This window comes from Octopus bimaculoides, chromosome 9 (genome assembly GCF_001194135.2).
Source record: "Octopus bimaculoides isolate UCB-OBI-ISO-001 chromosome 9, ASM119413v2, whole genome shotgun sequence".
NCBI classification, from domain to species: Eukaryota; Metazoa; Mollusca; class Cephalopoda; order Octopoda; family Octopodidae; genus Octopus; species Octopus bimaculoides.
Window position 1 is genome coordinate 10,435,599 of NC_068989.1, and position 11,894 is coordinate 10,447,492.

The window sequence follows — 11,894 nt, forward strand, 5'->3', positions numbered from 1 at the left end:
TCGACTAATTCCCTCCTTCAAAACTGCTGCCCTTGTGGCAAAATTTGAAACCATTACTCTTATTCTTTTACTTGTTTCAGTCATGCTGGAATTTGAACTCAGAATCTAGTAAGATCTCAAAACTAAATAGTTTTCATGTTGGTACATGCAAAAAAGGACCTGTGCTGGTTCACATAAAAAGTACCCATACTACTGCCGGGTAGAAGCACCCCGTACACTCTGTAAAGTGGTTGGCATTAGGAAGGGCATCAAGCTGTAGAAACCAAGCCAAATCTGACAGGAACCTGGTGCCCTTTTCTGGTTTGCCAGCATGGAAAACAGACATTAAATGATGATGAGGATTCTATTGTTTATGCCACTAAATTCCCTTTTTATAAATATTTTCGTGTTTGTTGATCGAATGTTACTTTCTTCCTTCAGGTACGACTTTTTCTTGGTGAGCCAACACGTACGGCAAGGAACTGTCACCCCCACGCATTACATTGTCGTCCATGACACATCTGCAATGAAAGTAGACCATGTTCAGAGATTAACATACAAAATGACACACTTATATTATAATTGGCCTGGAACAATCAGAGTACCAGCTCCATGTCAGGTGAGTAGCTAAGGATTAGAGTAAACTTCAGAGCTCTCTCTCTAATGACTTTAGTATTCAGATTATTTATTTGTATTGTTTTGCATTAATCATGCAATATCTCATAGCTTTGAGATTTTGATGATATGTTTGTTCATTAGAATGACATTGTAGGATAGGTGTGAGAGGCTGGATCTGGTCTGTTTTAACATAAAACAGGTAGAATATTTGGGCCGGATATGGTCTTTTTAAATGCTATAGTGTTAAGCCCTCTGCTCTCTATGGAGCACAGGCCATCAACGACTTCTCTCCATTATTCTCAACCCTGGGCTGTCTTTTCCTCTCCAAACTGAAGCTTGGTGCATCTCTCAGGCTTACCAGCTTCTGTCAAACTGTTCAACCTATGCCAGCATAGAAAATGGGCATTAATTGTTGATATGTGTGTGTTTCTGTATACCCTTGTCTTAGTATCATGCAATGGTTGTAGATGAGCATCACTATTTCCAAAGTAATATTTCCTCATGACCAGACATGTTTTTATGGAAGATTTGAAACATAGGATACTGCTTGCATGATGGTGGCACATGTTTATTACTATCATGTAATGTCAATACAAGGAAACAGTAAAACAAATACAAACATACATACAAGTTTCTTTCAGTTTCCATCTTATAAATCCACTCACAAGGCCTTGATTGACCAGGAACTATAGATGACACTTGCCATGCAGTGGGTCTGATCCTGAAACCATGTGGTTGGGAAGCCAACTTCTTCCCACACAGCCACACTGCACCTGATACCCATAAAAAAAAAACCCCCAAAAAAACTGGAAATATCTGAGATAGTAAAGTTGATGTAGCATTGATTTATTATTAACCATTGAATTGAAGAAAAGTTAATCACTTATTACGTTTATATATACACTTTGCAAGATTTTTGATGTGAAATCGTGTGTTGAAAACAGATATTGTTGTAGTTGGGGATGGTCATGTTGCCAGTTTAGCCAATAAAAACACACGCACTATATATTTGGTGTTGATTTGCTTCAGCTTTATTTTATTTTATTTTGGCCGAAATACGATTAATGTTATGTAAAATAAAGCTGAAGCAAAATAATCACTTATATTTCCTTGAAATTTCTCCAAGAATTGTGTATGTTTGGGTATTATCATAATTTCTATTTCATTCTTTTGCAGTATGCTCATAAATTGGCTTACCTTGTTGGCCAGAACATTCATAAAGAGCCATCTCACAGTTTGGCAGATAGACTCTATTTTTTGTAAAAAGCCATCATCCAGCAAATGATACACAGAAGCTTTGTCTCCAGCCATTGATCCTGTTTTGGAGTTGTTGTTTTTTTATCAGTCTCTTGTTTGTGCTTTTAATATCTGATATCATCTTGAGAGCATTTTCATCAAAGAATGTCTTCAGCTACAGAAAGTCAACAGCTGCAGAATTTTAGAACCTTTACTAATTTTTTTGTTATCATTTAAAAGCAGTTGTCTTTATTTTTACAATGGTAGCCAAGGGGTTTGTACAAAATCTTTTAGCTATTATAAAAGACTGTTTGTGAAATCTTGGACATTATTTCATTCATATATTCTGCTAATGCCCAATGCATTTTAGCTGACTAAAGAATATTGGGACAATGTAAAGAGTTAAAGAGACTTTAAAAAAATGAAAGAAAGTTGTATTTTATTTACAGGAATGCTTCATTTGGGAAGTATATCTTAATTAAGCTGGAAGCAGACTCCATTAATCAAGTTTGGACTTATTTTGTTCTTCATCCAATCCTCAGGTATCCCCAAAACATGGGACTCGACTGGCATTGTCTTTAGGGCATGATTAGAGCTATTATGTTTTTATGATTTTGTTTTCTTATTTTGTAATTAGAAGTAGCTTTAATTTTGTGTTTTTTAGATCATCTTTTATTTTATAGAGAGTTTGTCTTGGCATTTAATAAGGACAAGTGGTAAAGTTAAACCGAACATTTTTAGGTTAGTTTTAAATATCTCATGTCAAGCTTTCTGAATTTCTTTTCTCTCTATATATGTCTGCTTATCCAACTCTCCCTCTTTTTCTGTTTTCCTCTCTGACTTTCTCTTTTCTCTCTATATGCCTATCTCTCTTTTTCTCTCTCTATCTGTCTTGTGTTTTTCCTTGTGCATGTCTGTCCTTTTTTCTCAATATCTGCCTCACATTTTTCTTTTTATATGTCTTTCTGTCTTTTTATGTTTCTATATATCACTCTGTCTCTTTTTCTCTCTATTTGTCTGTCCCTTTTTTATGTCTGTATTTTTCTTTCTTTCTGTATCTGTTTGTCTGTCTGTCACACACATACACACACAATTCCACTTTATGAATTTAAATAAATATTGTGGCCAACTTTTAAATGAAAGTTAAGAAATATTAGCTTAAAATTTGAAAGAAACATTGAAGAAACAAATTTTTTTAATTAGGCAAGGCATGATTGTTTAATAATTTTCAGCATTTCACCAGATTAAACTATTTTTGTAAAATTTCTGATTCATTGGCTTATAAATCAATCCAGTTCTTAATGCCAAATGTTCAGAATATAAATGGTAAATACTAATTTCACTACATAAAAGTAGTAGACTGAGCAAAGTTGAGCCGTATCCCTCTCTCAAGGTATTATTGATTTCTAATCTAGGCTCAAGTATTCATTTTCAGGAGGGGGGGCAGAAGAAGAGGGCTATAGTCAATTTAATCGATTCCACCCCCTTCTCTCTTCATCATTTGACTGATTCTTATTTTATTAACTTTGGAAGGATGAAAGGCAAAATTGACCCCTAACCTCCCACCTCTGTAGGATTAAACCTCATTAATTTCTCTTTTTAGCATTTAATTGACTAAATCCAGTTACGACAGCAATGAGGTTAACACAAAGTTAGATTTTTAGTGAGTGAAAAATGAAACCTCCCCATCATATTCCACAGACCATATTTTCCAGTTTCTCTAATCATCTCCTTTTGATATGAATACATCACCACCACCACCACCATGATGATGTTATTTCTCTTCTTCCTTTTTGACAATCACCTTTCTATGCTTGCATGGGTCAGATGGAATTGGTTGAGACAGATTTTCTATGCTCTTGCTGTTGCCAACCTTCACCTGTTCCCAAACCAGATAGTATTTTCCTGTAGTTGTTAGACAGGTTTTTCATGGAAGAGTGGAAACAAACAGCATCGCTTGTTTGACGATGATGTCCATTTTCAACAATCACAATATGTCTAAACAAAGGTACACGCACACACACACACATGATAGGCTTCTTTCAGTTCTTGTCTACCAAATCCAATCACAAGGCTTTGTTTCACCAGAGATTGTAGTAGAAAACAGACTGTTTTCACTGCAAGACATGTTGTACCCATTCTAATTTGTTAGTGACCATATTTTAAGCAGTAATAGGTTCTTTTATTTAACTTTTCTTTGGTTATATTAAAGCTTATGCTTGAGACAGATATTTACCTCTTAAAATCTCGTGTTACCTCTCATGTTATAAGAACTGCATTAAGATTATAAATTTTGGATCTTTTTTAAAACGGGGGCCACATTTTTCATTAACGAAACACTTTGAAACTTGGAACACTGGTAGAATGTGTCGTATAAAACAACTTTTTCTCTTAGTCTTCTTAAAAAAAAAAGAAATCCATAAGTTATTCCATGTTAAAGTTGTCGTATTTCTGTAATTTCAACCAATCACTGACGTTCATTCAGCCGATATACATTAAGTGCCGACTACATAAACAAACAATTAACCCTAACCTTAGGGTTAGGGTTAAAGCAAATTTAAAATGAAAAAAGCAAATAAAACGAAGGTATGGAGATTAAATACGCTTTACATCGCTTAATCAGCCAAAGGAGTAAATGTAAACAACTGAATACTTGTCAGTGATTGGTTGAAATTATTGAAATAAGACAATTTTTTACATGAAATAAATTCGAATACAAAAATATTTTTCTGTTCTATAACACAAAATAGATAAGTATACGAAGTTTGAAAGTCTTTCCGTACCAAAAACACTACGTAAAACATTAATGAAAAATGTGGCCCCCGTTTTAAAATAGATCCTAAATTTTAATTTAAACATTAGAGGTAATCACAGACTGGCTGAGGGGGACGAAGAGGCTTAAGATGATAAGATTCTTTTTTAAAGGAAGATTTGGCTGTTATGTTGAACAGACTATAAAAAAACATGTTGAAGCTTTGAAGTTTGTTAAATTTTTGTTTATTAGTATTATTATTATTATTATTACTTTGTATTGCTCTCAGGGCAGGAGCATTTAAAGTTAATGCTAGTTGGTTTTACAACTTCACTGTTAAACCTTTTGGTAGACTTATCCTAAGTTTTTCTGCTTTGCAGTCATTGCATCACAGTCACCTAACTTCACGTTCATTTTGTAAATATTCCATAACTATTTACTGCCTTACGTTGTAAATTCAAGAAATTTATAGCATCCTCCAAGACGATGCTGGTAGTAGTTCAGTTACTATTTCATTGGCTAAGCATAAAGTATTCATTCATTGTAGAGTAGGTAAATGCTTAACCAATTAAATTTAGTTGAAATTTTTTTTTCTTCTTCTTCTTTCAAATAAAACTGATTTTAAGAGAAATTAAAGAAAAAGAAACACATTGCCTTAAATCTTTTGTAAAATGCACCAGCATTTTAGTTGGTGCAAGAATTACTTGTAGGGCTAACTTGGTGCAAGAAGCACAAATATAACCGAATTCATCAACTTGGTTGTTTGTGACATCTCATGAACATGACGGAGCTGGGAAAGTTACTCAGATTCTTATTGTTTTGTACATTTCCCCGCCCCCCATTACAAAACTCATTTGTCAAATTGATTGACAATTGTAAATAAAGGTTTTACTAATTTGAATTATTATATTGAAAAAGCTGATTCTTTGTACAAATCTAACACACCCCTCCCCCCACCCATCCTTTTTTTTTGTGCATCCTTGACTTAAATAACTGTATATATTTTCAGAATAAATCTAGATTATATTTTTTTGTTGTGTGAGTTTATTTTATGAATGCACATCCCCACCGAAGCACAAACACCATTGCAAATTTTCCCTCCTCTGCAAGGCCAAAAGGTATTTCAGTCCTCCCCATGCAGAGCCCCCATTCTGCTAAATCCCTAAAAAGTTCAGGCTTACAATGGAGTACTACTCTTACATCCTTGCTATACATACAGACGTTTTAGACTGCCTCAAAAAAGTAATTTTTTTTTTAAAAGGCATGGCTATATGTTAAGAAGTCTGTTTCCCAACTAAATGGTTCCAGGTTCAATTCTACCCTGGGCAGATGTCTTCTACTATTGTATCAGACTGACCAAGGCCTTGTGAGTGGACATGTGTGTCTCTGTTTGTCTTCCGCTACTGCTTGACAACTGGTATTGGTCTGTTTACATCCCTGTAACTTAGCAGTTCGGTGAAAGAGACCAATGCAATAAGTACCGGGCTTTAAAACGAAAAAGGCCAGCTTTGTCACAGTGTCATGCTGAATCTTACCGAGAATTATGTTAAGGGTATGTGTGTCTGTAGAGTACTCAGCCACTTGCACTTGAACATATAACTGGAATACCAGTTATATATTTTTTAAAGCCTGATACTTATTCTATTGTTCTCCTTTGCTGAACTGCTATGTTATGGGGGTGTAAATAAACTGAAACTGTTTGTCCCCAGCCACAGACATGCACTTACAAAGCATTGGTGGGCCCAGGGCTATAGTAGAACATATTTTCCTAAGATACTGTGCTGTGAAATAACTTGAAACCACGTAGTTACAAAGTCAGCTGCTTGACTATGTAACCATGCAAAGTTTTTCAGCTTTATAAAGTCAACAAGATATGTAGTTTAACAAAGAAATTTTATTTCATTTCAGCTCAAATGACATAGCTTGTTTTAAGTTTAAAAAAAAAAAAAAAATTCTAATCAAGAACAAATACATCTACATGAATGTCTCTGCATGAAACAAAGACATGGAAAATAAAGGTAAAAAAAAAATAATAATAATAAAGAGAGGCAAGGAAGTTTAGATCATTTTGGAAGCATTATCATGCTGTCACAGCCATAACCTAGAGACATTATTTATATAAACAGTTGGAAACAAGGGGTTCATATCAGAACATAATGATTTGTCAAAACTGACCAAATAGCTTTTAAAAGTTATTTTGATTATGTAACATCTGTATTTCGTAGTAGCTGCAATATTTAACACATGACCCATGTGGAGGTATCTCATATTTCTCAAGTGCAATATAGAAAATGTTTTGACTCCATTTTAAAATTTTTGCCTTTTTTTTTTCTTTGGTTTTTTTTTTGTTTAATCGTTTAGGAACAATATAGATGTGTTGGATGAGAACGTCAACCTTTAGAGTTCTCGGTGGTAGGTAATAAGCAGAGAACTGTAGGATTTGACGAGTGAAATGGTTTGACGATAAGATAGGTAACATTTTGGAAGTAACAATCGAAATGAAATGTCTACTAAATGAGTGTTATTGGTAAGTTTAGCACATGTCGGAAATGTGTACAAATGAGCAATATAAAAAGACTTGGGATTCAGAAGAGAAGAGCAAAAATTATCCATGTTTGCTATATATATACACATACATCACCATACATATACATATCTACATATACATATTTACATACACATATATATACATAATACACACATGCATACGTATATACATATATATATATAGACATACATACACACACACATTGTATACATACATGCATACACACATAAATACATATACATATGCATACATAAACATAAACATATATACACACATATATATATACACATGCATACACAGACACATATATACATAATATACAAATAAAACCAAAAAAAAAAAAAAAACTTTTTTCTTCTTCAGAACAGCAGTTTACTTTCAAGGATGGGTGTTGTTGGACTGATGAAATATTTAGAAGCTGGACCTCCTAATTTCAGGAAGACTGAATTTATATTTTCTTCATATTTTTTTTTTTTCATGGAAAGTCAAAAAGGAAAAAAAAAAAGTGTTAACCTTGTCTTATTCCCCTTCATTTAACATGATATTGAAGTAAGATGAAACGTGAACATTCAGATCTGTAATTGCTCTCAAACATAGTTCATCATATCAAATTTTCTTTAAAATTAGAAAATCTTTAATTCTTCCAAATTAACACTTTAAAAACTTGTAATCAGTGAATTCAAAATTATTTACTGTATTTCAGAAAGATTAGTGATGAAGAATTAAGTTCATGATTAATTAACTTTAGTTTTTTTGTTTGACATAATTTAAGTTACAATTCTATTAAGTACATGATCTGCTGGAAAAAATAAACTTTCTCCCCTTCTTTACTTAACTCTCTTATTAGCATATTTCTAATGAAATACACTCCCTTCGTTTAATTAATTTTTCAAAATTATTAGGCTGGCAGAATCAGAATGTGTCGGATAAAATATTTAGCAACATTTCTTTACATTCTGAGTTCGAACCCCACTGAGGTCATCTTTGCCTTTCAGAGTTAATAAAATCAAGTACCAGTCAAATACTAATAAAATAAAGTACTGGTCAAATACTAGGTTGATGGTATTGACTTATCCTATAATCCTAAAATTGCTGGTCTTATGCCAAAATTTGAAATGATTATTATAGTAGAACATGTATGGCACCTTGGGCAAGTGTCTTCTACTACATCACCGGGCTGACCAATGCCTTGTGAGTATGTCATTGTGTCTGTGTTTACCACCCCATCATTGCTCGATAACTAGTGCCGGTTTGTTTTACATTCCCAAAACTTAGAGGCTCGGCAAAAGAGACTGATGGAATAAGTAACAGACATTAAAAAAAAAAAAAACATAAGTAAGGGTGTTGATTTATTCAACTAAAAACCTTCAAGATGGTTTTTATTCTAGCATGGCCACACTTCAATAACTGAAACAAATAAAAAAAATTTTTTTAAGTATTATCCTGAATTAGTAAATCTCAGCTTCCTACCTGTATCATGACTCTAGACATTGCTGTACCCTAACCCTAACAAAAATCCAGATCACCCTCCCCCCAAAAAATCTCTCTCCTCAACAATCCATGCACAGCTTTTAAGCAGTCAGTACCTCACCCTGGGCTATATGTCGGTTTTTAAACCATAAGAGATAAACGAATCCGTCAGAGTTGATAGCATCATTCTAACAGAAGTGTATTGTCTGATATTAAGTAAATGGCATCACGATGAAATTATGAATGAGACAAGATGGAAACAAGACAAGGTTAGCAGTGGCCCTTACCACAACACTGAAGTGCTGTAATAACGGCCCCACACGATAGATCGATGATAATTCCTCAATATCTGTAAGAGTAAATAACAAAAATATATGTAACGAGATTCTCCTCCCCACTAAGTATCTAGCAGAGGATGGTGATGGTGAACGTAGGTGGTGAAGACTGGCAGGTATCATGAGACGTTTGAAAAAGAGACATTAAAGGTTACAGACACGACAGTCTGATACCATCTCTGCAAAGTTCAAATGGTTGTCAAGGTTTTCCTTATAAAGTTAGATGGTGCTTTTGAAAGGGATGAAGTGTACATGGGATTTTTGATTGTCTGTGTGTATAGATTATATGTGTGTGCCTGTGTCTAAAGAGATATATATTTCTGTATATGTATGTGTGTGCTTTTGTATGATTACATACATTCATTACATATGTATGTACGTGTTTGTGTGTATGTATAACTGAAGAACATGCAGAGTCTGGATATTCGACACGTTGTTTGCCTGGGTTATTAAAAATATGTGTAGAGTAAGTGTATATATATGTACACAGTGTAAAGGAATGTGTATTTGTTTCTATTAAAGGAATGTGTATACTGTAGTGATTGATGGTAGATAAATAACTTTATTAATTGTGTAAGAAAATATTAGCATCTTTCCAGGTAAAATTATTACCATTATCTATAGAGTGTCTCAATTTTTCAGCAATCATCTTTTGATGTTGCCATTCGTATTTCCATTTATCAGAATCAACTCTTTGACTTTGAGCATTAAATTGGATTGGTGCTGGACAGCCATAGTGTTCTAACGTAGCCTGGTATACTTTAGGCATTTTCCCTTCTTTTTCCAGTCTCATATTCTTGTGTATCCGTTGGCAAACAAAACACTGAAAGCCTTCGATGTAGCTAATACCATTGTACTGCATGACCCCTTCATCTGACGAATACCATTCTCGATGAGCCATCAAATCCTTTAGATATTTGTTGGTGATACCAGTCTTCTTCCACTGTAAATATTTCTCATATTCTTCATCATTTCTGTTAAGGTAGAGTAAATATTTAGCCAGACTTTCTGCTGTGTCAAAGTCGTCAATGATAATAGCTGACTTTTCATGAGGGAGGAAATCCTGTAAAGAAAGTGTTACAAAAATATTTACATATTTATTCATTTCTTCATTTTTTGATTGGTTAAAACAGAAGCTTAACCCAGATTACATTTTATGAAGCAGATGAGAAATAACTTTCTTTTACTTTGAACAGGCTGCTGATTCAAGGCAGTTCTGAGTACAATTTAAACCCAAATCTCTGCATCAACCAGTTGCTAAATCAACTCTGGATAACTTTATACCTGACATAGTAGTAGTAGTAGCATTAAGCAGTGATGAGAAATAAAAAAAAAAACTTTAAATTAGTTCAAATATGTTTGTGACATTATTTACATCTGACGGATATTTGTCGTCATCTTGTTTGTTAACACGTTTCGGCTGATATACCCTCCAGCCTTCATCAGGTGTCTTGGGGAAATTTCGAACCTGGCTTCTCATTCCTAAGGTATTTTTCAATGTTATCATCATCATCATCATTATCATTATTATTCAGGTCACTGCCTGGAATCGAACTCAGAATCTTGGGGTTAGTAGCTTAGTGGTTTGTGACATATTTTAACTTCTAAAGGTAATTTCACTGCAGTCTTCTGAAAAAAAAAACTCTCACTGATGATAAAAGGTGTAAAAACATCATATCTATCTTCCTACTGATGAAGCCTAAGGAGCCAGAAATGCATCTAGGACTCCAATAGAGGATGATACTGAGAAGATAAGGTGTTCTTTACATTTTTTACCATAAGCAAGAATCTTTTTTTTCTCTACAGTGAAATTTCCCTTAGAAGTTAAAACATATTAAAAAACATATTTGAACTAAGCTAAAGTTTGTTTACATCTGATATGTTTCAACTTTTACTATGCAAGTGTCAATTTTAAAGTTATATAAGCATCTAATCTAAATGTTCTTGGCACAGAAATGTTGACTCTTTGCTTCAAATTTGTCGTTTTATTATTAATTTATTACAGAAATGAGGCATTGTGTTGCATATAAATCACTACATTAATGAGGAATGTATCACAAAAGCTTGAGATTTATATAGGAAGATATATTGTACCCAGGATATTTTAGCTGCATCATTGGATAAAACAGCTAACCATATTAGGCAGAGTTTAGCTGATTAAGAAACGAGACAACTGTGCCCAACATGTTTAGTGTAGTACAAGGTAGCAAAGGGACTTTCTTCTCTTACATCTGCTTTACATAATGTAAACAAATCTATTTTTGAATAGTGAGAGACTTACTCTAACTTTGCTGGAGCCAAGAATTACCGGTACAGTTCCAACCATAAGAGGGCGCCACAGTTTCTCAGTCATATAGTCATCACAGATTCCATTTTCCATTGAAAAAGCAAACTTATATTTAGCAATAAGCTTGTAAAAGTCCTTATGAGACATTCCATTGATTGGGTCAACTAAACTGAAATTGTAAACAAAGAAATAATTAAGAAAGAAACCAGATAGAATTGTAATTATTATAAACACAAACAAACAAACTGCCCAACATGATCCATACTCTTGATATCAAGAAATGGAATATGGAGTGAAACTAAATTATTTTTGAAGCCAAAATTACAGAAATTTTTTTCGCTTTTATTCTTAGGCGCAGGAGTGGCTGTGTGGTAAGTAGCTTGCTTACCAACCACATGGTTCTGGGTTCAGTCCCACTGCATGGCACCTTGGGCAAGTGTCTTCTACTATAGTCTCGGGCCGACCAAAGCCTTGTGAGTGGATTTGGTAGACGGAAACTGAAAGAATTAAGAGGATATTTTCATCAGTGTCACTGTTGGACAAGGTGAAAGTTCATTGATGCTCACCTGGAACACAAAGTAAAAAAAAAAAAAGAAATCAATGTAAAATCACAGTATATAGCAAACTATCATGGAAGCCACCCTTAAAAGGTCCAATCTAATTGGCTGG

General features: G+C 33.8%; 2 protein-coding genes across 4 annotated transcripts in view; one reads left to right on the forward strand and one right to left on the reverse strand.

The window, feature by feature from the left end:
• LOC106871663 (piwi-like protein 1) overlaps positions 1 to 5,614 on the forward strand; it is a 32,794-nt gene extending 27,180 nt beyond the window's left edge. For all 3 annotated transcript variants that reach the window (XM_014918248.2, XM_014918246.2, XM_014918247.2), the window contains exons 20-21: positions 421 to 598; positions 1,774 to 5,614. In XM_014918248.2, coding sequence (XP_014773734.1) covers positions 421 to 598; positions 1,774 to 1,860 — 265 coding nt within the window. In that variant the 3' untranslated portion in view covers positions 1,861 to 5,614. The remainder of the gene's footprint in view (positions 1 to 420; positions 599 to 1,773) is intronic.
• An 847-nt stretch (positions 5,615 to 6,461) lies between these two features.
• The window catches only part of LOC106871662 (alpha-(1,3)-fucosyltransferase 10), a 14,665-nt gene continuing 9,232 nt past the window's right edge, over positions 6,462 to 11,894 (reverse strand). The window contains exons 4-5 of the mRNA XM_052970317.1: positions 11,220 to 11,491; positions 6,462 to 10,001 (exon numbers count right to left, since the gene is read on the reverse strand). Of these exons, the coding sequence (XP_052826277.1) occupies positions 9,504 to 10,001; positions 11,220 to 11,491 (770 nt within the window). The 3' untranslated portion in view covers positions 6,462 to 9,503. The remainder of the gene's footprint in view (positions 10,002 to 11,219; positions 11,492 to 11,894) is intronic.